Source organism: Capricornis sumatraensis, chromosome 2 (genome assembly GCF_032405125.1).
Source record: "Capricornis sumatraensis isolate serow.1 chromosome 2, serow.2, whole genome shotgun sequence".
Taxonomy (NCBI): Eukaryota; Metazoa; Chordata; class Mammalia; order Artiodactyla; family Bovidae; genus Capricornis; species Capricornis sumatraensis.
In genome coordinates, this window is record NC_091070.1 from 117,408,279 (window position 1) to 117,435,827 (window position 27,549).

The window sequence follows — 27,549 nt, forward strand, 5'->3', positions numbered from 1 at the left end:
GAGGTTCCTTAAAAAACTAAAAATAGAGTTACCATACGATCCAGCAATCCTACTCCCGGGCATAGATCCAGAAAAAACGAAAACTCCCAACTCAAAACAATACACGTGCCCCAGAGACTACCCTGGGGGTTCAGGGGCTAAGACATCACACTCCCAATGCCAGGGGCCCAGGTTCGATTCTTGGTCAGGGAACTAGATCCTGCATGCTGCTACTATTCATTGCTGCATCTGAAAAGATCCTGCAAGCCGCAACTGAGACCCAGCGCAGCCAAATAAATAAAAGATACATGCACCCTAATGTTCACAGCAGCAGTATTTACAATAGCCAAGACATGAAAGCAACCTAAATGTCCATCAACAGATGAATGGACAAAGAAACCACAAAAAAAGGATGAAATAACACCATTTGCAGCAACATGGGTGGATCCAGAGATTATCACATTAAGTGAAGTCAGACAGAGAAAGCCAAATATTATGTGATATCATTTATAAGTGGAGTCTAAAAAGTAATACAAATGAACTTATTTACAAAACAGAAACAGATTTAGAGACACAGAAAACAAAATTCTGGTTACTGACGGGGTGGGGAAAGGATGAATCAGGAGTATGGAATTAACAGCACACCTGATGCAAGGAGCTGACTCATTTGAAAAGACCCTGATGCTGGGAAAGATTGAGGGCAGGAGGAGAAGGGGACGACAGAGGATGAGGTGGTTGGATGGCATCACCGACTCAATGGACATGAGTTTGGGTGGACTCCAGGAGTTGGTGATGGACAGGGAGGCTGGTGTGCTGCGGTTCATGGGTTCGCAAAGAGTCGGACACGACTGAGTGACTGAACTGAATCATTATATGTAAAACAAGTAAACAACAAGGATTTAAAATATAGCACAAGGAATTATGGGGGTTCCCAGGTGGCTCAGTGGGTAAAGAGCCCGCCTGCAATGCGGGAGACACAGGCAGGTACAGATTTCACCCTGGGGTCAGGGAGATCCCTTGGAGGAGGCCATGGCAACACTCTGGTACTCTTGCCTGGAGAATCCCATGGACAGAGAAGCCTGGCAGGCTACAGTCCACAGGGTCTCAAAGAGTCAGACACGACTGAAATGACTGAGCACGCACGCAGAGGGAACTACAGTGAATATCCTGTAATAGCCTCTTATGGGAAAGAAACTTAAAGATACATATAAACAGACACACACACACACAAAGCTGAATACACAGAAGAACTGTACAAAAAAGGGCTTGATGACGCAGATAACCACAATGGTGTGGCCACTCACCTGGAACCAGACATCTTGGAACGTGAGGTCAAGTGGGCTTTAGGTAGCCTTACTGCCAATTAAGTTAGTAGAAGTGATGGGATTCCAGCTGAGATATTTAAAATACAAAAACATGATGGTGTTAAAGTGCCGCGCTCAAGATGTCAGCAAATTTGGAAAACCCAGCAGTGGCCACAGGACTTGAAAAAGTCAGTTTTCATCCCAATTCCAAAGAAGGGCTGCACTGAAGGATGTTCAAACTCCTGGACAACTGCGTTCACTTGCCATGCTAGTAAGGTTATGTTCAAAATCCTTCAAAGGCTTCAGCAGTACTTGAATCGAGAAATTCCAGATATACAAGCTTGGTTTAGAAAAAGCAGAGGAACCAGAGAATAAACCGCCAACATTCGTTGGATCAGAGAAAGCAAGGGAATTTTAGAAAAGCATCTACTTCAGTTTCATTGACTACACAAAAGCCTTTGTGTGAATCATAACAAATTTCAAAATTCTTACAGAGACAGAAATACCAGACCATCTTACCTGTCTCATAAGAAACCTGTATGCAGGTTAAGAATCAACAATTAGAACCCTGTATGGAACAACTGACTGGTTCAAAACTGGGAAAGGAGTATGACAAGGCTATATATTGTCACCCTGTTTATTTAACTCATATGCAGAGTACATCATGTGAAACAGTGGGGTGGATGAGTTAAAAACAAGCTGGAATCAGACTGCTGGGAGAAATATCAACAACCTCAGATTTGCAGATGATACCACTCTAATGACAGAAAGCAAAGAGGAACTAAAGAGCCTCTTGTTAAGGGTGAAAGAGGAGAGTGAAAACACTAGCTTAAAACTCAACATTAAAAAAACTAAGGTCATGGCATCTGGCCCCATTACTTCACTGCAAACAGAAGTGGAAGAAATGGAAGTAGTGACAGATTTTCTCATCATCTTGGGCTCCAAAATCACTGCAGATGGTGACCGCAGCCATGAAATTAAAGTCGTTTGCTTCCAGGAAGGAAGGCTAGATAACATATTAAAGGACAAACCTAGATAGCATATTAAAAAGCAAAGACATCACTTTGCCAACAAAGATCCATAGAGTCACAGCTATGGTCTCTCCACTATGGATGTGAGAGTTGGGCCATAAAGAAAGGTGAATGCCAAAGAATTGATGCTTTTGAACTGTGGTCTAGAGAAGATTCTTGAGAGTCCCCTGGACAGCAAGGAGATCAAACCAGTCAACCCTAAGTGAAATTAACCCTGAATGAATACTTATTGGAAGGACTGATGCTGAAGCTGGAAGCTCCAATACTTTGGCCACCTGAGTTGGTCAATAGGCAACTCACTGGAAAAGACTCTGATGCTGGGAAAGACTGAAGGCAAAAGGAGAAGAGGGTGACAGAGGATGAGACAGTCGGATGTGGCATCACTGACTCAATGGACATGAACTTGGGTGAGCTCTGGGAGATGGCGTGGGACAGGGAGACCTGGCATGCCGCAGCCCATGGGGTCACAAACAGTCAAACACGACAGCAACTGAACAACAGCAGCAAATAACTGAATCACTTTGCTATAGACCTGGAACTAACACAATACTGTAAATCAACCGTACTTCAATTAAAAACCAGAGTAAGAAACATCACATCAGGGAGTAAAGTAACAAACATCACATCAGGGAAGTCTTGAGTCCACTGCTCTAACCTCTATCACTGGTCTTCAAATACCACTTTTCTTCTACAAAGAATCCTTCTCTGAAGAAATCGTAAGCGAAACTCAACGTACATGAAATAGATGGAAACTGAGCCGTTCCGGCAGAAGCAAGAGTGGGAGGCCTGCCCTCCCCTCACCCCACCTAGAGAACTCAGCCTTCAGGGCAGCACCTGAGGTCCCCTTCCAGATCTTATTGTTCGGAGAGACCAGGTATGAAAACCAAATTCTCAAGAAAGCTCGGCAAGGGGCAGATGCTGAAAACTAGGGTGAGACCGAAAGGACAGAGACTGACGGGAAGGCATCCTGAGGGCCTTGGCTGCCCCTACGCAGAAGCTGTTCCCGCCCAGGTGCCTGGAGGGACGCACAGCATCCACCGTCCCCTGGGTCCTCTGGAGGAGGGTGGAGGGCGCCTTACCTTTCTCCAGCATGAAGGGCTGAGTCAGTGGGGGGATGGTCCAGAAGTCATCATTGTCCAGGGTGCGCAGAGACTGCACAGGGATGGTGGCCGATCGGCCAAAATCCACGAACATGACCACCACCCAGGAGTCCACGCGGTCCAGCACCCAGCACCTGGCCGGAGGGAGGGAGAAGAGGTTTGTCCCACCTGGTGCCACACAGAGCAGTCTTCATGGAGAGGGCTGGAAGCTCTGGGGTAGGAGGAAAGAGAGCTTGCTATGCTGTTCCCCACCTTGGGTGGAGAGGTGATCACAAGGAATGATCTTGAGAGAAGCAGCAGCAGCAGCAGCAAAGACACGGGAGTCTGGAGCCTCCAGCCCTGCCCGGCACACACCTGTTCCAGGCCGGGCCGTAATCGCCCAGGTGGTACTCGGCCAGACCGCGTGTCCCGCGCCGCACCGCTGAGTCCTGCAGGTAGGGCTGCCGCTCCTCCGCCTCGGCCAGGGCGCTGAACAGGGCCTGCATGTTCTGGTACAGTGTCTGTGGATGGTACAAACGCTGTGGGCCTTGCTGCCTGCCTGTATCACACGTCTGTCATGGCAGGTATCACCTGTTACATCAGCACCACTGATCCACCCCAAGGAAACCCATGGTACGAGGTGAGAGAGAGAGTGAGGCCGAACCAGGGATCAAAGTGCGGCCCCTCTGGATGTCCATCACGCTCACCAGTGGGGCCGCACGAGGAGGGATTCAAGCCCCAGAGCACCACCAATAAGCCCCGTACCTCAGTGATGTGCATGGCCCAGAAGAAGGGGGTCTGAGGGACAGTACTGGTCACCAACAGCCCCACTTCCCCGCCAATGCTGGGGATGGTGGCCAGCCAGCCCAGGTCTCGGAAACATTCCCTTAGGAGCAGCACCAAGAAGGACCCTCTGTGCAAAGGGCAGGGAACAGAGGGAAAGGGGTGAACGCAGAGCGATCTGACCAACGCCTGTCCTGGGGATGCTGGGCAGGAGAGTCATCTTGACAAGAGGGCTGTGGCCCTCCCCAGGGTGGGGACAAGTGCTTCGGACACACTGATCTCAGGGCATCCAGGGTGGGGAGAGTCCCAGGCCATCACCATACAGAAAAGGAGACGGACTTTGCAAGTGCTTGGGTCTGATGGGGGAGTTCTGAAAACTTGATTTCCCCACCCCCATACATCCCTGCCCCCACCCTCTAGGGACCGAGCAGACATTTGCAATTGCCATTTGCTGGTGGCCTCTACACCTCCGCTCACCTCATTTCCATGGGAACTGCAAAGAAGCTTGTCTTGGGTTTCTCTGTCTCACAGGGCTCACCAGAAGCTTTAGGAGTGAGCTGTGGACAAGCTGGAAGGCAGAAAGTGGAGTCCTGGAGGCACCAGGGCTGTCTCAGAGGACTGACCCCCACCTCCCCCTCAAGAGACCCCAGAGGTAGGATGAGATGGGCAGTGAAGCTACATCCTGCCCGGTCTCAGCCTCCAGACCCTCTAGGGAAGGGTGTGCTGGATGATCTTCTTTCGTCAACAAAGCATCCCAGGGACCTCCCTGGTGGTCCAGTGGCTGGGATTTCACCCGCCACTGCAGGCAGTGCATTTTCAGTCCCTGGTTGGGGAGCTAGAATCCCACATGCCTCGTGGCCAAGGGATCAAACCACAGAACAGAGCCAATGTTGTAACAAATTCAACAAAGACCTTAAAAATGGTCCACATCAAAAAAAAAACCTTAAAAAAAAAAAGAAGGCATCCCAGAGGAATAAAAATATTTTCCACACCGAGGGGTCAATGAGGGACAAAGCTGGAAGGAGGCTGTGAGAGGTAAATCGGGAGCTGCAAAGACATCCTGGGAACAGATGGTGGCTGGGGAATCTCACCAGTGGTTCCAGCAAATCCTTGAGCAGAGGCCTTCTCTGAAATCTAGGGAGGGAGAGAAAAGGCATCACTCGGGCATGGCAGTGTTCATCTCACTGTCTACATACTGGGTCTCTCCAAATAGATTCGGATGAGAACAGCTGCAGCCCCTGGACTGACACGGGCTTCAGCTGACTTTGGGGACCCCCACCCCGCTTTCTCCTTTCTCTCAGGGGATCCTGAGCCAAGGAAAGACAGGAGGTTCAGGAGCAGGGAGCAGGGAGGGAGGGCATGCTGCCAGGAACACTCACCAGGCCCTGCAGGCACAGAAGCCCAGCGCTGCTTAGCCCCAAGGCCCCTGTGGGCACTTCGGGAAAGAGGAGAAAGGGGTAGGGATGGCGACTCTGGGGCAGGTCTGGGTGGAGACGGACTACAGACCTGCAGCCCTCAGTCCACACAGGCTTCCCTCTGTCGACTGTCCTGATCTGGAAACCCCCGACCCTGGTTACACCCACAGATCTCCCTGCCCGGCTATGTTCCTGCTTCCCCCACAACCCCGCCCCGCTGCCCGAGAACACACACGGCCGCTATTCTCCAGTGGACACGCGACAATCCTTCCATAAGCCCCTAGTGAGTTTCCTTCCTTCCCTCCAATGGATGACACCTCACCCGCTCCTCTCTTCAAACCCTCCACACCTCCCACCCAACACCCACCTTGTGAACTGGCCTCTTCATCAGGAGAAAACTGGAAGCAACTGGATGCAGGGGCCCCCCTCATCCTCTCACCACCCAAACCACCCCCCACCCCGCTCTCTCTGCCCCTGTTACTGTGGCCACCAAGCGCCTTTCCATTGTGCTTACAGAGAAAACCCAAAGTCCCCACGTGGGCTCGCCAAGGCCACCACGATCCACCCTCCTTCCACTGACCTCTTCTCTGCCCACTCACCCTTGAGGCATTTGTAGGCAGCCCCTCTGTCTAGCATGTTCTTTCACTGGTCTCCCCACGGTTGGCTGACTTTTCATCCAGATCTCAGCCGTCACTTCCTCACACAGAGGACTCCCGAAGAACCATTTCAGTGACCCCTCTCCTCTCCATCACCTCACCTCATTTTAGTCCTATGTTTGCTTCTTCCTACTGAGACAGGCTGGGACCCGGGACCCTTTGCTGCAGTGCTCACCCCTGGACAAACGTCTCCTCCAACAATAAAATGCAAGGAAACTCTAAGGGACTAAAAGTAACTGCACGCATGTGCAGTCAGGGAGAATCTTGGACAACAAGATACAAAAGAGATGGGAAACCCAAAACCCAGTGCCACTTCTGAAGACCGGGAGCAAAAGCAGGATGCTGTACCTGCCCCACGCACAAAGGCATGGGCTAACCACCGAAGCCACCTCTCTGGCGTGAGCCCTGGACACGCCCCTGTTCACCCCATGTAAGGACCCAGCTGATCCCACCTTGGGAACTAGCAAGCGAGCTTGGTGCTCGTTTTCCCTCCTGGTGCTGCTGCAGAGGGGGACCCAGTAAGGACTTGCCTGAATTACTTGTCTGGCCTCTAATCAATTTCTATTGATTAAAGAAGCTAAGAACCCTGGTTGGTAATACTATCTGACATTTTCTTTTTCCTCTTTTTTCTTTGGCGGGGGGGGGGGTTGGAGGGCATTGTCTTATTTATTCACTTTTTTATGGGTTTACTGTATGTGTATTTCCACTGGAATTTAAGCCTGATGTGAACCACATCTCTCTTCTGACAACCACCTTCATGGCCAAGGAAACCTCAGGCCCCAGAACAGTGTCTGAGACATGCTAAGCTCTTAGCAAATATATGTGAGAGAAAGAGACAGAAGGAAAGAGAAAGGAGGAGGGAGGAAGGAGAAATGAACTGGGGCAAATTCTTAATATAAACCTCGGTTTCCTCTTCAATACCATGAATCATACCTGATGTGAGGATCTACTTTGGTCAGCATCTGTTCAGGACATGACACAAAAGAGATGCCTGATAAATGGAAGAGAGGTTAAGGGACTTCCCTGATGGCCCAGAGCCTAAGCGTCCACCTGCCAGTGCAGGGGACACAGGTTCAGTTCTCATCCAGGAAGATCCCACGTGCTGCAGGGCCATGAAGCCCCGGCAACACCACGCCGGAAGCCCGCACACCCCAGAGCCGGTGCCCCGCAGCAAGGGAAGCCACCGCACCACCAGAGAGTAGACCCCGCTCGCCGCAACCGAGAAAAGCCCGGGTGCAGCGACGAAGACCCAAGGCGGTCAACAGATGAACGAAGTTTCACAACAGGGAGGTTAAAAGCGCAGGTCCTGGAGTTAGCCAGGGCACCAATATTGGATCGAGCTCCATAACTCTGGCCTGGCTCCTTGGCGTCTCGTCCGCAGGACAGGAGAGCAGCAGCGCCTATTGCTGGGTTTAGACGGGTTCATGCAGCAAAGCGATCGTTACAGAGCCCGCAGAGTGAGCCCTCCACGAAGGTGAACCAGCACCGTCAACCAAGGGGGCCCAGGCAAAATCTCCACGTGAAATCATTCTGCCCCCTGCTGCTGCTGCTGCTGAGTTGCTTCAGTCGTGTCCAACTCTGTGCGACCCCACAGACGGCAGCCCACCAGGCTCCCCCGTCCCTGGGATTCTCCAGGCAAGAACACTGGAGTGGGTTGCCATTTCCTTCTCCAATGCATGAAAGGAAAAGTGAAAGTGAAGTTGCTCAGTGTCCGACCCTTAGCGACCCCATGGACTGCAGCCTTCCAGGCTCTTCCATCCATGGGATTTTCCAGGCGAGAGTACTGGAGTGGGGTGCCATTGCCTTCTGTTAACTTATGACAAAGCAAAGTGACAGTGTTAAAAAATCTCCTCTAGCCAAGCTGCCTTTTTATTTGAACAGGGCTTCCCAGGTGGCGCTAGTGGTAAAGAACTTCAGGAGACACATGTTTAATACCTGGGTCGGGGAGATCCTCTGGAGAAGGAAATGGCAACCCACTCCAGCAATCTTGTTGGGTAAATCCTCATGGACAGAGCAGCCTGGCGGGCTACGGTCCATAGGGTCACACAGTCGTACACGACTGAAGTGACTTAGCACTTAGCAAGGCAGTTCCAAATACCAATCTCAAGAACCAATTATCAGCAAGGGTTTCAAGCTAAAAATTACTATTAATACAGAAACATTGAAAACCATTCCAGGTCTAATTATTATTCCCTAATGATTTGAGAGATGTAAAAGCCAATTTTGTCAGTTTGTGAAATTCAGTTTCAGAGGAAAATCTATACAATTGTCATCCAACCACCACAGCAGACACATCACTCAAAAACAAACTTCAAATTTCAGGATATGCATAACATAGAAGTGGCCACCTAGAGGCCGCAGCAATCGAGGCAGCATCTCAGGAACTGCCAAACCAGCCGATTTTAATTAAGTTCTATTGTTGCCACAAGCACAGTAACTCTACGCCCCGGATCAGTCAACAGCTCTTAATGGTCTACTTCGTTCTGGGACACTGCTACCAGCTGGTCAAGCGTTCTAAGAGGTGGCCTGCTCCAGAATCATGCAGGTAAGTCCCAGCAGTGGAAGAGAAGTCACAGGGCACACAAAGGTCAGTGGCCAGAAGGCTTTTGGGGGCTGGGAGCACCGACCTCATGTGACACTCAGAACAGTGGTGGCCTCCCTGGGATTGCTCACTGCCACACCCTTGGCCTGCTGTGGCCACCCTGGACCACCACTTTTAAGGTCCTGTCTCTACCTGGGGAACCACACCTGGAGCTACCTGACAGGCATATCCTAGTGGAAATTTAAAACTTGGAGCTTTAACCATCAGCTGCTTTCCTGCCACCCAGTACCACCTTGCTCTTCTTGCATTTCTATGTGCTGGGCTCAGAGGGACAAAGACGACAGGCATAGGCCTTGATCTTGGGGAGCTACACCGAGTCACTCCACACGTATTTATACAACGCGTTCGTTCTGGACACAGCCATCACATCTCCTGGGGGCAGGAGACAAGAAGTATACAAAGCAGCATAAGGTCGATGACCATAAGGGCAAAGAAGATTCACAAGGCAAGGAGAGGGGACAAGAGGGCAAGCGTGGGGGAGGGCATGACAGCTGAGCAGAGGCCCGAATGAACTGAGAAGGCAAACCCGCAAGCATCTGGGAGATGAGCCTTCCTGCCGAGGACACCTGAGGTCCTAGGGTAGGGCTGTGCTTCCACTGCGACACTGAAGCCGGAGAAACAGGCATTTGCACCTCTTACTGGTCCCACCCAAGACAGGTCTTCTGCTTCCAGGCGCTTGGAGTCTCTTCCACAGGGTCCCTTTAAACTAAATCTAAGTGAACAGATGAACTGATGGTGGCACACCCATACGCAGAATACGACTCAGCAATAAAAGAGAGAACTGCTGATGGCGCGGCCGCATGGATGATTCTCAATAACATTCTGCTGAGTGGAAGAAGCCAGACACAAAGAGGCGCGTGTGGCTCGAGTCCATCCACACCAAAGTCTAGGAAAGGATCACTCTCATCTGAACTGATGGAAAGCAGATCGGTCACTGCCTGGGGCCACGGAGCAGGGAAAAGGCACAAGAGAATCTTTGGGGGTGACTGAAATGGTCTACATTTGACTGTGACGGTGGTTACAGACGCATACGCTCGTCAAAATTCATCCAACTGTACACCTAAAAGGGGCTCATTTTATGTAATAATTCAATGATACTTCAGTAGGTGATTTTTTAGTATAAATTGGTTAAATCTGGCTAGGTCATTCCATTCTCAAACCCTCCAGTGTTCTCATTATTATGTGACTATGTTAATGCCAACTGCTGCTGAATCAAGTTACACACCATGAAAATTAAAAATTTTTAATACTAAAAATGTATTATGATTATTTTTATCCTTAAACAACCTTCTCCAGGAATTAACTGCTCCTTTTTTCCCATTTACTTGGATTTCCTTAAATTTCTGGCTAAATCAATAAAACAAAGACAAAATTAATGACCATCCAGTAAGACTGAAAAGAAGACACAAATTGCCAACATCAAGAACAAAATGGGATATCAATATACACCTCACAGATATCAAAAGGATACCAAGGGGACATGAAGGACAACTCTACACATAAATACAAACGTGAAGCTGGACAACTTACTACAAAATATACCACTTTCTCAAGAACTATAAACTATCAAAACTCACCCAGTCTGAAACAGACGATTTGAAGAGCCCCATTACTGTTAAAGAAATTGAACTCTTCATTAAAAAAAAAAAAATCTCAGGAATTCCCTGGCAGTCTAGTGGTTAGGACTTGGCACTTTCAGTGCCAGGGGCCCTGGTTCAATCCCTGGTTGGGGAACTAAGATCCCACAGCCAAAAAGGAAAAAGAAAATAAAAAGGAAACCTCCAAGCTCAGATGGTTTTACTAAAGAATTCTAGCAAACATTTAAAGAACAGTTAATGTAGTTCTATACAGTCTTTTCCAAAAGGAGAGAACACTTCCTGATTCATTTTATAGAATGCATTTATACTAGTATTCAGTTCAGTTGCTCAGCCATGTCCTTCTCTTTGCTAAACAAGAAAAATTACACGTTCATATCACTCAATACAGAAAACACCATTCAACAAAATTCAACATCTGTTGAATGCTGAAAATGTTGAAAATTCAACATCTGTTACAGGTTGACTTATTTCTGCCCCCTCAGAAAAATATCTGGAACTCCAGACCCCTAGTACTCAGACTGTGACCCTTATTTGGAAACGGGATCTTTATAGAGGAAAGAGAGGTAAAACGAAGTCCCCAGGGTGGGTCCTAATCCAGTACGAGCGTGTCCTTAGGAGAAGAGGAAGCCTGAGCAGCAGCCCAACACAGAGGGAGACAACACGGAGCCACGCAAGGAGAGCGATACGCGAGACAGAAGGCTGGGGAGACACGCCTGGGAGCCGGAGAGCGCCGAGAGTGACTGGCAGGCGCCAGAAGCTAGGCAGAGGCAAGCCACAGCTTCCCCCAGCTTTCAGAGGGGCCTCCGCCCTGCTGACACCGTAATTCAGGTCCTCCAGCCTCCAGAGCTATGAGACGGTCAATTCCTGTCGTTCCAAGCCACCCAGCTTGTGGTACTTTGTGACAGCAATCATACTACTACTACTACTGCTAAGCCGCTTCAGTCGTGTCCGACTCTGTGCGACCCCACAGACGGCAGCCCACCAGGCTCCCCCATCTCTGGGATTCTCCAGGCAAGAACACTGGAGTGGGTTGCCATTGCCTTCTCCAATATATGAAAGTGAAAAGCAAAAGTGAAGTCGCTCAGTAGTGTCCGACCCTCAGCGACCCCATGGACTGCAGCCTTCCAGGCTCCTCCATCCACGGGATTTTTCCAGGCAAGAGTAGTGGAGTGGGGTGCAACTGCCTTCTCCAGACAGCAATCATAAGAAACTAATATAACAATGACTCATGATTTAAAAAAGAGAAAACTCTTAGAAACAGGAACAGAGGACAGTTTCCTTAACTTAATAAAGAATATCCATCCAAAAGCCTATGATAAACTCATGCTTTATTGTGAAAGACTGAATCTTTTTACCCTAAAAGAATAAGGCAAGGATATCCACACTCACTACTCTACTTCAGCATAATGCTGGGAATCTAGCCAGTACTAAGAAAATGAAACAAAGACATACAGATCAGAAAGGGAAAAAAGTAAAATAAAACTGGCCTTATTTGCAAATGACATTACTGTCTACACAGAAAACCCCAAGAAATCTACCCCCAAAACCCCACATTCCTATCACTAATAAATTCAGCAAAGTAACAGGATATAAGATAAATATTAAAAAATTATATTTCTATATATTACCAATGAGCAAGGAGACAGAAACCAAAAATACAGTGTCACTTATAATCACTCAAATAAAATTAAATACTTGTATCAATCTAATAAAATATATTAGAACTTGTATGCTGTAAACTATATAATCTGATTAAAGAAATCAAAAAAGGTCTGAATCAATGGAAACACATACTGTGTATTTATGTTCATAGACTGGAAGACCCAACATATAATAAAGATATCAATTCTCCTTAAACTAACACATGAGTCTAAAGCGATTGCTATCAAAACTCCAGTCAAGAGGGGTGGAGCGAAGGGAACACTGTTGATGGGAATGTAAATTGGTACAGCAATGATGGAGGTGGCTTAAAAAACTAAAAACAGAGCTATTATATGACCCTGCAATCCCACTCCTGGGCATATATCCAGAGAAAAACATGATACGAAAGGATATATGTACCCCAAGGTTTACTGCAGCACTGCTCACAACAGCCAGGACATGGGAGCAACTTAAATGCCCATCAACAGATGAATGGACAGAGATGCGATACACATATACGATGGAATATCACTCAGCCAGTAAAAAGAATAGAAATGCCTTTTGCAGCAACATATCATGCTGGGTGAAATAAATCAGACAGAGAGGCATACACGTCATCTGACATCCTTTATATGTGCAATCTAAAAAGAAATGGTACGAATGAACTTACAAACAGCAGGAGAGTCACAGACTTCGAGAACAAATGTGTGGTTGCTGGGGCGAAGGGATAGTTAGAGAGTTTGGGATGGACATATACACACGGCTATATTTCAAATGGATGACTAACAAGGACCTACTGTATAGCACATGGAACTCTGCTCCATGTTATACAGCAGCCTGGACTGCAGGGGAGTTTGCGGGGAGAATGAATACATGCATGTATATGGCTGGGTCCCTTTGCTGTTCACCTGAAACTTTCACAACATTGTTAACTGGCTGTACCTCAATACAAAACTAAAAGCTTTAAAAAACAAACGAACAAAAAAACTCCAGTCAAAATTATTGTAGTTCTAGATGATTCTAAAATCTATATACAAAGGCAAAAGAATTAGAACAGCTAAAACGATATTGAAAAACAGTAAGCAGAAGCAATCTCCTAATTTCAGTACTTCTTATAGCTATAGTAACTGAGACTATATGAGACATTAGACATGCAGATCAATGGAACAAAACTGGGGACCCAGAAACTTGTTGTTGTTCAGTCACAAGTCCTGTCAGACTCTGTGACACCACAGACTGCAGCACACCAGGCTCCTCTGTCCTTCACTATCTTCCAGAGTTTGCTTAAACTCATGTCCATCGAGTCGGGGGTGCCATCTAACAATCTTCATCCTCTGCTGCCCTCTTCTCCTTTTGCCTTCAGTCTTTCCCAGCACAGGGTCTTTTCCAATGAGTTAGCTATTTGCATCAGGTGACCAAAAGAGGGAAGCCTCAGCTTCACCATCAATCCTTCCATTCCTTCAGGACTGATTTCCTTTAGGATTGAGTGGTTTGATATCCTTGAGAAGACCCTCAAGAGTCTTCTCCACACAGTTCAAAAGCATCAATTCTTCGAAGTTCAGGCTTTTTTTATGGTCCAACTCTCACATCCATACATGACCACTGGAAAAACCATAGCTTTGACTATACAGACTTTTGTCAGCAAAGTGATGTCTCTGCTTTTTTAATACACTGTCTAGACCTGTTGCAGCTTTCCTTTCAAGGAGTGAAGTGTCTTTTACTTTCATGGCAGCAGTCACCATCCACAGTCATTTTGGAGCCCAAGAAAATAAAATCTGTCACTGTTTCCACCTTTTCCCCTTCTATTTGCCATGAAGTGATGGGACTGGATACCACAATCTTAGTTTTATGAATGTTGAGCTTTAAACAGATTTTTCACTCTCCGTCACCCTTTTCAGAGGCTCTTTAGCTCCTCTTTGTTTTCTGCCATTAGAGTGGGATCATCTCCATATCTGAGGCTGTCAATATTTCTTCCAGCAATCTTGATTCCAGCTTGTGATTAATCCACCCCAACATTTCACACGATGTACTTTGCATATAAATTAAACAGAGTGACAATATACAGCCTTGTCATAATCCTTTTCCAATTTTGAACCAGTCAGTTGTTCCATGTCCAATTCTGCTGCTTCTTGACTCACATAAACGTTTCTTAGGAGGCAGGTCAGGTGGTCTGGTATTCCCATCTCTTTAAGAATTTTCCACAAATTGTTGTGATCCACATAGTCAAAGGCTTTAGCGTAGTCAATGAAGCAGATGTTTTTCTGGAATTCCCTTGTTTTTTCTATGATTCAGTGGATGTTGGCAATTTGATCTCTGATTCCTCTACCTTTTCTAAACCCAGCTTGTACATCTGGAAGTTCTCAGTTCACATACTGCTGAAGCCTAGCTTGAAGGATTTAGAGCATAAATGTACTAGTATGTGAAATGAGTGCAATTGTGCAGTAGTTTGAACATTCTTTGGCATTGCCCTTCTTTGGGAATAGAATGAAAGCTGACCTTTTCCAGTCCTGTGGCCACTACTGAGTTTTCCAAATTTGCCGGCATACTGAGTGCAGCCCTTTAACAGCATCATCCTTCAGGATTTTAAATAGCTCAGCTGAAATTCCGTCATCTCCACTAGCTTTATTCATAGTAATGCTTCCTAAGGCCCACTTGACTGGACACTGCAGGATGTCTGGCTCTAGTTGAGTGATCACACCATCGTGGTTATTCAGATCATTAAGACCTTTTTTGGATAGTTCTTCTGTGTATTCTTGCCACCTCTTCTTAATCTCATCTGCTTCTGTTAGGTCCTTACTGTTTCTGTTCTTTATCATCCCCATCCTTGCATGAAATGTTCCCTTGGTATCTCCAGTTTTCTTGAAGAGCTCTCTAATCTTTCCCATCCTACTGTCTTCCTCTATTTCTTTGCATTGTTTGTTGAAGAAGGCTTTCTTATGTCTCCTTGCTATTCCCTGGAACTCTGCCTTCAGTTGGATGTAGCTTTCCCTTTCTCCCTTGCCTTTTGCTTCTCTTTTCTCAGCTATCTGTGAGGCCTCCTCAACCACTTTTCTTCTTGCATTCTTTTTTTCTGGGATGGTTTTGGTCACTGTCTCCTGTGCAATGTTATGAACCTCTGCCCATTGTTCTTCAGGCACTCTATCAGATCTAATCCCTCAAAACTATTTCTCGCCTCCACTGTATAATCATAAGGAATTTGACTTAGGTCATACCTGAATGGTCTAGTGGTTTTCCCTACTTTCTTCAATTTAAGCCTGAATTTTGTAATAAGGAGCTCATGATCTGAGCCAGTCAGCTACTGGTCTTGTTTTCGCTGACTGAATAGAGCTTCTCCATCTTCAGCTGCAAATATAATCAGTCTGATTTCACTACTGACCATCTGGTGACGTCCATGTGTAGAGTCGTCTCTTGTGTTATGGGAAAAGGGTGTTTGCTATGACCACCATGTTCTCTTGACACAACAGTTAACCTTTGTCCTGCTTCATTTTGTACTCCAAGAACAAACCTGCCTATTACTCCGGGTATCTCTTGACTTCCTACTTTTGCATTCTAATCCTCTATGATGAAAAGGACATCTTCATTGGTGTTAATTCTGGAAGGTGTTATAGGTCTTCATAGAACCGTTCAGCTTCTTCGGCATCAGTGGCTGAAGCACAGATTTGGATTACCACGACACTGAATGGTTTGCCTTGGAAATGAACTGAGATCATTTAGTTTATTGACTCCTAAGTTACCGACGTTCACTCTTGCCAGCTCCTGCTTGACCATGTCCAACTTACCTCGACACATGGACCTAATGTTAATTCCAGGTTCCTATGCAATGTTTTCCTTACAGCACTGGACTTTACTTTCACCGCCAGACACATTCACATTTGAGCGTTATTTCCATTTTGGCTCAGCGGCTTCATTCTTTCTGGAGCTACTAGTAATCGCCCTCCGCTCTTCCCTAATTTCATATTGGACACCTTCTGACCTGGAGAGTTCACCTTTCAGTGTCATATCTTTTTGCCTTTTCATACTGTTCATGGGGTTCTTGAGGCAAGAATCCTGGAGTGGTTTGCCATTCCTCCTCCACTTAGCCACAATCTGTCAGGACTCGCCACTATGATCCGTCCATCTTGGGTGGCCCTACACAGCATGGATCATAGCTTCACTGAGCTAGGCAAGTCCCTTTGCCACGACAAGGCTGTGATCCATGAAGAAGGATGAAAAAATAAATGAGTCCACACAAATATGCAAAAGCAATTTAATGGAGGAAATGTTGCTAGAAAAACTGAACATAAGAAAAAAAAAAAAAACTCAACCTAAGTTTCAAAGCATATACAAAAACTAACTCAAAATTAAAAGGGGCTTTACAATGTAAAGCCATGTAACTTTAAAAAAAAGGATAAAATTTTTGTACCGTTTTACATTCCCACCATATGAAGGGTTCTCTGCATCCCCTCCAGGATGTCACTTTTTAATTTTAGCCTGATAGATATATAGTGATATCTTATTATGGTTTTAATTTACATTTTCCTAATGTCAAATAGTCAATCCTCATCCCAGTTCCCAAGAAGGGCAGTACTAAAGAATGTTAAACCACTGGACAATTGCACTCATCTCCCATGCTAGGAAGGTCATGCTCAAAATCTTACATGCTAGGCCTCAGCATTACGTGAACCAAGAACTTCCAGACGCCTAAGCTTTAGAAAAGGCAGAGGAGCCAGAGATCAAATTGCCAACATTTGCTGGATCATAGTGAAAGCAAGGGGAATTCCAGAAAAACATCCACCTCTGTTTCATCAACTACAGTCTGACTGTACAGACTGTAACAAACTATGGAAAACTCTTAAAGAGATGGGAATACCAGACCATCTTACCTGCCTCCTGGAAAACCTGTACGCAGGTCAAGAGGCAAGAGTTAGGATCCAGTATGGAACAACTGACTGGTTCAGGATTGAGAAAGGAGTACCACAAGGCTGTTTGTTGTCACTCTGTTTATTTAACTTATACACTGAGCACATCATGAGAAATGCCAGGATAGATGAGTTACAAGCTAGAATCAAGATTGGCGGGAGAAACATCAACAAACTCAGATATGCAGATGATACCACTCTAATGGCAGAAATCGGAGAGGAAATAAAGAGCCTCTTGATGAAGGTGAAGGGAGAGAATGAAAAAGCCAACTTAAAACTAAAAATTAAAAAAACCAAGATCATGGCATCTGGCCCCATTAGTTCATGGCAAATAGAAGGGGAAACGGTGGAAGTAGTGACAGAGTTCCTCTTTTTGGGCTCTAAAATCACTGTGGATGGTGACTGCAGCCATGAAATCAGAAAAGGACTGCTTTTTGGCAGGAAAGCTATGACAAACCTAGGCGGTGTGTTGAAAAGCAAAGACATCACTTTGCCGACAAAGGTCCTTATAGTCAAGGCTGTGGTCTTTCCAGTGGTCATATACAGTTGTGAGAGCTGGACCGTGAAGAAGACAGAGAACTGAAGAATCGATGCCTTCAAACTGTGCTGCTAGAGAAGACTCTTTGAGAATCCCTCTAACAGCAAAGAGATCAAACCAGTCAATCTTATAGGAAATCAAGCATGAATACTCATCAGAAGGTCTAATGTTAAAGCTGAAGCCCCAATATTTTGGTCACCTGATGCAAACAGCCAACTCATTGGAAAAAACCCTGATACTGGGAACAATTGAGGGCAGAGGAGCAGAGGGCAACAGAGGACCAGACATTTGGACAGCATCACTGACTCAATGGACATGAGTTTGAGCAAACTCTGGGAGATGGTGAGGGACAAGGAGGCCTGGTGCGCTGCAGTCCACGGAGTCTCGAAGAGTCGGACACGACTGGGAGACTGAACAACAACAATTCTAACGATGTTGAACATCTCTGCTTGTGGCTAAGGCTGGCCAAAAACTTCTTAGACCTGACAACAAAAGTGTCATTCATAAAAGGAAAAATAGATAAACTGGACTTCACTGAAATTTAAAACCTTTGTTCTACAAAAAATCCTATCAAGAAGATGAAAAAAAAATGAACTACAGAGTAGGAGAAAACGCTTGCAAATCACGTATCCAACAAAGGACTAGAATCTAGAATACATAAAGAACTCTCAAAATTCAATGGCAAAAAACCCAAACAATCCAATTAGAAAATGGGCAATAAAAAGAAAGATATTTCAACAAAAATGATATACACAAATAGTAAATAAGCACATGAAAAGGTATTCAATAGCATTAGCATCAGGGAAATACAAATTAAAACTGTAATAAGATATCACAAATATACCTACCAGAGTGGCTAAAATTAAAAAATGACATCCTGTAGGGGTGTCTGAGAACCCTTCATACAATCATAGTGGAAATGTAAAATGGTACAGTCATTGAAAACAGTTTCCTTAAGAAAGGAAACATGTAATGACCATACTATTCAGCAATTTTAATTTGGGGCATTTATCCCAGAGAAACACACAAACTCTATACATGAAGATTTATAGCAAATTTTATTTGTAATAGTCAAAAACTAGCAACAATGTAGATATCCTTCAATGGGTAAATGGTTAAGCAAACTTTGTACATCTACCCCATAGAATACTACTTAGCAGGATAAACTATTAGTATACGCGACAGCCCCTGGATGATCTCAAAAAATTATGCTGACAGAAAAAAGCCAATCCCAAAAGGTTACATACAATATTTTTCCATTCACATAACACTCCTGAAACTGAAGAAATAGAGAACAGACTAGTTGTTCCAGGGACTAAGGTGGAGATGGGGATGGGAGGGAGGTGGGTGTGACTGTAACAACAGGAAGGATGCTTGTGGTAGTGAGGGAAATGTCCTGTATCTTGACGGTATCAGTGTCAATATCCTGGTTGTGAGACTGTTTTCTAAGATGTTACCATTGTGGGAACTGTGTAAAGGGTACAGGGAATCTAGGTACTGTTTCTTACAACTAGCTCCATGTGAATCTACAATTACCTCAAAAAGAAAAGTTTAATTGAAAGAAAAATTCTTATCTCACCAGCAGCATAAAAGCAGAGAGCCACTGGCTAAAGTCTGCTGACCCCTGTCCTAGTCAGTTACATTATTTCAAGTATCTTCTTCTAGTTTTTTGGACTGAATTTATCTTCCTTTGTATTATCTTTCAAAGCAGGTAAGTTCATAATTTTAATTGATAACTCCTCTCTTTTTCTGTATGCCTTAACAACTCTTATTCTACTCTGAGGTTATAAAGAGATTCTTCTATACTTTTTCCTAAAAGTTTTAAAGCTTTGTTTTTCACATGTAAGTATGGTTCATCTACAATTTATTTTTGTGTATGAGGTAAGGCATGGATATAATTTCATATTTTTCCACATAAAAAAGCAACTGTCCAGATTCAACAACTGAAGTATCTGTCCTTTCACCAGATATGTACAACTCTACAAGAATAGTCATAGTTTCTCCATTTGCAAGAGCCTCTTTTGGGGGACTCTCTATTGTATGTTATTAGTCTTAAATATTCATAGGCTTGTAAACTTCCACGTAAATTTTAGAATTAGCCTGTTCCATTCCTGGGAAACCCTGTGGGAATTTTTATTGAAATTATGCAGAATCAACAGATGAATTTGGGGAGAACGACTCTTAAGTAACTCTTTTTCTATCTTCCTATCCACGAACATGAAACTTTTACCATTTTAGACTTCCTTAAAGACTTTCAATAAAACTAACATTTCCCCCATAGGCCGTGCTCACCTTTCACTGGATTCATTTCTATGTACCTTAATTTTTTAAATTGATCTTATGAATGTTACATTTAAAAAACTATTTTCTGTTGTTTATTCATGGAAATATAAATAAAACTGATTTATATATATCTGATATATATCAAACTACCTTATTAAAATATTTCTAATAATTTAGTATTTAAGTTTTTCTATGTAAAGAAACATCATCTGTAAATAATGAACTTTGTTTCTCCTATCCCAGTATTTATGCCTTTAACTTATTTCCCTTACCTTACTAGATAAAAGTATATCCATAAAAAAAAAAGTATATCCATGTCTTGTTCCTATTTTTTAATGAGAATGTTTATGTTTTTCTATTGAAATATTATTTTCTGTAGAGTTTTAAAAGATAGCCTTTATCAGGTTAAGAATAACTTTTCACTTCGAGCTGCTAAAAATCTTTATTTTTAAATCATAAATTAGTGCTGAATTTTATCAAATGCTTTTGCTGTGTCTAAAGTGATCATATGGTTTTCATTCTTTAATCTGTTAATGTAGTGAAAGAGTTATTGTTTTTCTTTATTTTTCTTTTTTTTCCCTGGCCTTACCATAAAGCTTGCTTGTGGGATCTCAATTCCCTGACCAGAGTCTGAACCCAGGCCATGGCAGTCAAAACCCAGAATTCTAACCACTGGGCAACCATGGAACTCCAGACTTGTCATTTTTCTAATGTTAAATTTCCGTATTTTTGGAAAAAATCCAACTGCCATTACAATCTCCATCAGCCAATATTGACTTCATTTTGCCAATATTTTGTTTAGAAACATCGCATGTGTATTCATGTTAGAGAAGCCAGCCTGCAATTTATTTCTCTCATAATCTCCTGCCTGATTTGTTATCAGATTATATTGGCCTCAAAGAATGAACTAACAAGTATCTCCTTTATTCCTTAGAAGAATTTATATAATATCGGAATTTTCTGTTCCTTGAAAATTCAGTAAATTTGCCTATAAAACAATCAGAGCTCGGTGTTTTCTTTACAAGACGATTCTAAACATTGATTCAAACTGCTTTACAGATATAGGACTATAAGATACAGGTTCTTATTTAAGATACAGGTTCTTATATTAGTTTTGAAAATGATATACTTTAAAAAACAGGTCCACTTCTTCTAAGTTTTCAAATTTATTAGCTTATATTTTAATATCAGCTACGTCTATAGTTATGATCTCTTTTTTAATACTAATGTTTATTTATTCTCTTTTCTTTTTTCTAATTAATCATTCCAAAAGTTTTTTTCATTAATCTCTTTAAAGAATCAAATTTTGACTTTATTGATCCCTCTATTGAAGCTTTGTTTTTTACGCTTCTTGTTTCCCCTCCAGTTTTACGGAGATATAACTGACATATAACTACAGCTTTGTTTACAAAATTAAAAATTGTTTTATGAAAGGGAAACAAGAAGTGCCGTTTTTACGTACTGATTAATGGCTGCGCTGTGCCTTAGCTGCTCCACAGGTTCTCCTCCTGGCTGGGGCGAGCGGAGGCCGCTCCTCCTTGCTGTGCGCGGGCTTCTCGCTGCGGTGGCCCCTCTTGGCGCACACACAGCACAGGTTCTAGGCGCACTGGCTTCAGCGGCTGCGGCGTGTGGGCTCTAGAATGTGGGCTCAGCTGTGGCCCACGAGCGTAGCTGCCCTGTGGCACGTGGGATCTTCCTGGCACAGGGATGGAACCAGTGTCCCCTGCATTGGCAGGCTGATTCTTAACCACCGGACCACCAGGGAAGTCCACAGAATTTTTAATTTAGAAAAACTCTGCTTTAAAATTTTTGCTGGGACTTCCCTGGTGGTCCAGTGGTTAAGACTCTGTACTCCCAATGCAAAAAGGCCAGGGTTTGATCCCTGGTCAGGGAACTAGACCGCACGTGCCACAATTAAAGATCCTGCATGCCTCCACTAAGATCCGGTGCATCCAAATAAATAGATTTTTTTTTTTTAATTTTGTCTGTTCTTTATTTGGGTTTATTTTTACTTTTTACCTACTTCAATCAACTGTAAGCTCATTTATTTTCACCATGTCTCCTTTGCTCGTTTAAGCATTCAATATTACATACTTCCCCATAAGTACTGCTTTTGCTGCAGTCAACTTTTTTATTTTCTTGGTCATACTGGGTCTTCGTTGCTGCGCACAGCCTTCCTCTAGTTGCAGTGGGCGGGGGCTACTCTGCTGCAGTGAGCAGGCTTCTCGTTGCGGTGGCTTCTCTTGTTACGGAGCACAGGCTCTGGGTGATGGGCTGCAGAATCTGCAGCACATGGGCTCAACAGCTGTAGCCTGTGGGCTCTAGAGCACATACACCCCACAGCTTTCGATGAGAAAAACTTGTCCGTATTGTTCAGTTCTAAGAACTTTTTCAAAAAAATTTTCTGGCTGAGCTGTGTGGCATGCAGGATCTTAGTTCCCCGACAAGGCACTGAACTCATGCCCCCCATAATGGAAGCCTGAAGTCTTAACCACTGGACCACCAGGAACGTCCTCTTAAGTATTTTTAAATTTCTCTTATAATGTCTTCTTTGACCTACACGTTATTTACTTAGGAACATATATATATATATATTTTTTTAGAAATATGTTTTTAAATTCCCAAAAGCATGGAGATAAGTGTTCATCTTTTGTTTACTGATTTCTAATGCAAAAGCACCAGAAATGGTCCTGAGAAATGATATTCATCCCAAGAGGAAGACGGTGAGCCTCTAAACACTCTTACTAGTACCTGGTTCTGGCATGACAGTACTTACCCAAACAACTGTAAAATTGGACAAAATATACAAATTAACTGTTTCTGGTACACACTAATGATAGTGAATAGCAGAGGGCAATCTGCCTAAGAAAAGGAAAGCACGGGCCAGGAGCCCACATTGCCCCTGGCCCCTTGCGGGGGTGCATTTTCCCAATTCACAGCCAAGGCAAGCAGAGCTGGGCAGTCAGTGGCAGTCCCCCTGAGCAGAAGAAACACACAGAAGAGGTTTGGTGCCAGAAATTTATGAGATGGGGTACCACTGAGAAAGGAGTACAGAAAAGCCCCAGAAATCTAGGGGCTAAACCCAGGTGCTTGGCTGAATCCTAAGCTGCCCATATGCAGGGTAGGTCCTGGGAGGCCTTAGAGAGAAGAGCTGCTGTAGAAGGTGGAGAGTGAGCTAAGAGAGGAATACAGGTATCAATACGATGCTGGGAAGATAACGGAGTTCCAGCCCAGCCGGAGTGGAGCATGGTAAGTACCCTGACACCTTCAGCCTACAAGGTCAGATCTGAGGAAAAGGATTTGCCTAAGAACAAAGGCTCAAAGTGAAGTATCAGTTCAGTTCAGTTCAGTCGCTCAGTCGTGTCCGACTCTTTGCGACCCCATGAATCGCAGCACACCAGGCCTCCCTGTCCATCACCAACTCCCGTAGTTCACTCAAACTCATGTCCATTGAGTCGGTGACGCCATCCAGCCATACATCTGTCGAGTATACCAGTCCCCAAAAAAGAAAACCAACTTTAATAAGATCAAAAGACCAGCTAGTGACTTCATTTTGGCTAGGAAAAAAAAAATCAGCACTATTTAAAGAACATAATATAAAGTCTCTGTAATACAACATCCACAGTATCCAACATACAGTAAAAAATTACTGTAAGAAGCCTTTACTCTTAAGCAAGGAGGTAAATGTCAACAAAAGCAGAGCCACAAGTGGCCCAGATGTTGGAATTGGCAGAAAATAATTTTGTAACTACAGTAAGTATATTAAAGAACCTGGAAGAAAAGATAAACAAAATGGGTGAAAAGATGAAAGAGTTCAGGAATGTCCCTGGTGGTCCAGTGGTTGAGACTCTGTGCTTCCACTTCAGGGGCCCTGGTCTGACCCCTGGTTGGAGAACGAAGGGGGCTCCCCAGGTGGCGCTAGTGATTAAGAACTCGCCTGCCAGTGCAAGAGACGTACGAGACATGGGTTCAATCCCTGGGTCGGGAAGATCCTTTGGAGTAGGAAATGGCAACCCCCTCCAGTATTCTTGCCTAGAGAATCCCATGGACAGAGGAGCCTGGGAGGCTACAGTCCATAGGGTCGCAAAGAGTCGGACACGACTGAAGCGACTCAGCACTCAAGCACACACGTGTGGAACCAAGACGCCACATGCCTCAAGGCCCAGCCAAAAAGAGTAAAGGAGAAGCTCAGCTGAGGAATGGGGGGTAAGAACTAAATGGAAGTTGAAAGCTACACTATTTGAAATGAAAAATGCATTAGAGGAGCTTAATAGCAGATTGGACATAACAACAGAAAAGGTTCGAGATTTCCAAGACAGGTCAGTGTGAAGAAGTGGGAAAGCTATCACCATACCTAAAACTGAGAGCCGTGAGCAAGGTGGTGTGAATTATTTTCAGCAGTTCAGAGAGGTTGATGGCTGAGTTCAACTAGGAGAGGAGTTGTGCAAGATGTGACTTAGTGAACTAAGGGAATTAAGGTAACTTGAATGAAGGCAAATTCATGGAATCTAAGCTAAGAAGGGAAGTGAGGGAGTAGAGTGTTGAATAGTGAAGAAGTGGTAGGGGTAGTGTTTTGAGTCCCAGTGTGTCTGATTGTTAGACTGGGGGTTTTAGAGCCTTGCTACTCAAAAAGTGGTCCCAGGACCAGGGGTGCCAGCGCCACTTGGCACTCGTGGCATAGCGCCACAATTCTCAGGCCCCACCCCACATGCACTCAATCAGCATCTCTGCAGGTAGCGCTCAGCAAGCTGTTTAACAAGCTCAGCGATGACCCTGATGCTGCTAAAGCTTGAGAACTGCTCTTCTAGAGTAAGAGAGATGCAGGGAAGTGGTGAGGGGCAGAGTGGGGTGCTCCAAATGATATTTTGGAGATGTTCAATTATGAGCCATGACAAGGTCTGAGATATAATTCAGGGAACGGGAAACTGTGACCAAGTGAAAGGAGAGATCACTGAAGATAAATGGTCTAGGAGATAAGGGATCAGACTCTTAGATAGACCATCCACAGGACACAATCTGAGTGTCAGTAGGAGAGAAAGACGGTGAGTCAGATGCTAAAGTTACCAATGAATAACAGAGCACAACAGTGAGAATGCCAGGTGACTGCAACCAAGAAGGTCAGTATGTGGCGTAATCGGACAGCCTGCCCTTCCGAGAGAGAGGGTTTAAAGAGAAAGGAGGAAAAACAGTTTGCAACTAGCAAAGGGAGCCACCTCTGGCACTCTTACTGTGGAGATTCTAATCCGCCTCTCAACTCCCATCTCCAACTTCTCCAGCCTTGGCTGACCTTGTTAATTGCCTGCCAACAGGCATTGTCTCTTCCCTTGCTGACAGATTCCCAAGTTTAGCAACAGTGTGCCTATTTTAAAAGCTACATTTTCCAGCCTCCTTTGCACTGAAGGTCACCAGTTGCAGCTCTCCCTAACAAAATGTAAGCAAAATTGTGGTAGGGCTCCTGAGAATGTGCCTTTTATGAGAACATAGGCTCTGGACCCTCTGCTTCTCCCCTTCTTCCCACCTGGAACCCTGGTTAGCATCATGGAGTTCCCATACCACCCTTGGACTCCCTACTTTCTGAACTCTTCTACAGCAAAGAAAAACAAATAGATTTGCTTCTGGTTCACCTTCACCTACATAGAGCTGGCTTCATTGGAGGGAAGCTCAAAAAAAAAAATCATTGGAGGGAAGCTCCTGGAGGTTAGTCATGGGCCTTCTCTTCTCTGTCCACAAAGGAAGCCCCCACTAGGCACTGCCCCACCATTAACTCTCACGTTCCCAGGCCTCACACTTGTTTTCCTACCAGGAAGGATCAGGTTTTACTCACTTTTGTCTTCCTTACCTTCCACACCAGCAGCCAGAACAAGGCTATGCAAACAACAGATACAATTGTTTGCTGCGTTAAACAAGTAGAAACCTCAATTTCAGTAACCCAGGTGGAAAAAGCCCTGACTGAATTGCCTAATAACCCTTTTTGTCTTTGCCAAGAACATAGCCTTCCTTTCATTTCAAAGTCCCAGGTTTTCTATACCAACCTTGCTCCTGACTGTTAAAGTCATAAAGTTCCCTAATTTCACCCCAGCCCCCGTTCTGACCACTGTAAGATGGGACAGAGAGAGAGAACAGAAAGCAGGGTCATCTAAGCTCTGAAGAGTGACCACAGGTGGGCTTCCCTGGTGGCTTAGTGGTAAACAGAATCAGCCTGTCAATGCAGGAGACCCAGGTTTGACCCCTGGTCCGGGAAGATCCCATGTGCCATGGGGCAGCTAAGCCCACGTGCCACCACTACTGAGCTTGTCCTCTAGAGCTTGACAGTAACAACGAAGTGCCCCACATGTGCCCTAGAGCCCACGCCCCACAACGAGAGCAGCACTGCAATGGCAAGCCCACGCACCGCAACTAGAGACGAGCCCCTGCTTGCCGCAACTACGGCAAGCCTGGGTAGCAACGAAGACCCAGCACAGCCAAAACTAAACAAATTTAAAAAATTTTTTTAAAGTGACCGCAGAGCAACCCCTCTCCACAGCCAGGCACCCACCAGAAGCTCCTGGGGCCGCTCAGTCTCCTCAGGGGTCCTCTTGGGAGACCTGTTGTTGGAATTCACGTACAGTTTTCGCTTGTGGAAGAGCTTCCCATTCAGCGCCTGGATCGCAAGTGCCACTTTCTGCATAGAGCCCAGATCTACAAATGCGAAGCTGCAAAGGAAGGAGAGGGCAGCTCTGAGCCCAGCTCAAACAGACCTGCAGGCAGGTGCTGAGCGGAGGAATGGTCTCCTCTCCCCTCTGCGGGGACAGGAGAGCGGCTGGGCCACTCCTAACGCACAGGGAGGCCACCACGACACCCAGGTTTGGGCTGGGCAGTGGGGGAGCTGGTCCTGGGGTTCCTGGGGACCGGGAGACATGCACTGCCCCTTTCGGCATATACCACAGGGCATGGCTCTGCGTTTCCTTCACACTGTTCCCCACGGAAGTTCAAAGTCCTTTTACGGCCTTGAACATAAGAAAGGAAAAATATGAGTAGGTCCAGATTTCAGAGGCAACCAAGGCTGAGGGAGGTTCACTAACTTGCTTCGAGTCAGAAAACAGAAAAAGGACAAGACCAAAAGCAAACCCAGGACTCTGGATTTCTAACCCAAGGTTGTATGGATAAGGTAGTATTAGCTGCAGAGTCAGAGGGTTAAATGTGGGAAGGGGGTTTCCCAAACGTCCCTCTGCCAAGTTGCAGTGGGCGTGGCTTTGGGAGTTGTTGAGCTGGTCTGCAATATCAGTGCATCAGCAAAATGGACAAAGAGGAAAGGAGTTGCTTCCCAAAGAAAACAAAGGAAGAACAGTCATTACCATCTGCAGCCATTCTGGACTCTGTGGACATGGAGAGGGCTGAAGTCCTTCAGAAGGCACCGAATCTCCTCCTGCAACAGCGGGTTTAAAAGTGATTCAGAGACCTGAAGACAAAACTGACAGCTGGATCCCCAACCAGTTAGGCTGCTATCAGCTGAACAAAGACTTAAGGAGAACCAATGATGTGCCTGAGTGTGCCAGGCTTTGTGCTCAGCGATGCAAATACAGAGACAAGAAGGATGTAAGCGCTGCCTTCAACTGCAGTTCAACAGACGTGTGGGGCCCTGACAAGACAATCAAGTAAAACAGGTCGTTTTACCAGACGGTGTGAAATTCCATGAGGAAGTACAGAGGCCTCTGGGAGAACACAGTCTGGGTATCTAACCCAAATTTGGAGAGAAAAGAAGT

At 45.1% G+C, this 27,549-nt stretch overlaps 1 protein-coding gene across 1 annotated transcript in view; it reads right to left on the bottom strand.

The window, feature by feature from the left end:
- Positions 1 to 27,549, bottom strand: part of TDRD10 (tudor domain containing 10) — a 47,129-nt gene that overhangs the window by 2,916 nt on the left and 16,664 nt on the right. Inside the window, exons 3-9 of the mRNA XM_068994166.1 lie at positions 27,142 to 27,212; positions 26,343 to 26,499; positions 5,268 to 5,310; positions 4,654 to 4,744; positions 4,159 to 4,306; positions 3,769 to 3,914; positions 3,394 to 3,548 (exon numbers count right to left, since the gene is read on the bottom strand). Of these exons, the coding sequence (XP_068850267.1) occupies positions 3,394 to 3,548; positions 3,769 to 3,914; positions 4,159 to 4,306; positions 4,654 to 4,744; positions 5,268 to 5,310; positions 26,343 to 26,499; positions 27,142 to 27,212 (811 nt within the window). The remainder of the gene's footprint in view (positions 1 to 3,393; positions 3,549 to 3,768; positions 3,915 to 4,158; positions 4,307 to 4,653; positions 4,745 to 5,267; positions 5,311 to 26,342; positions 26,500 to 27,141; positions 27,213 to 27,549) is intronic.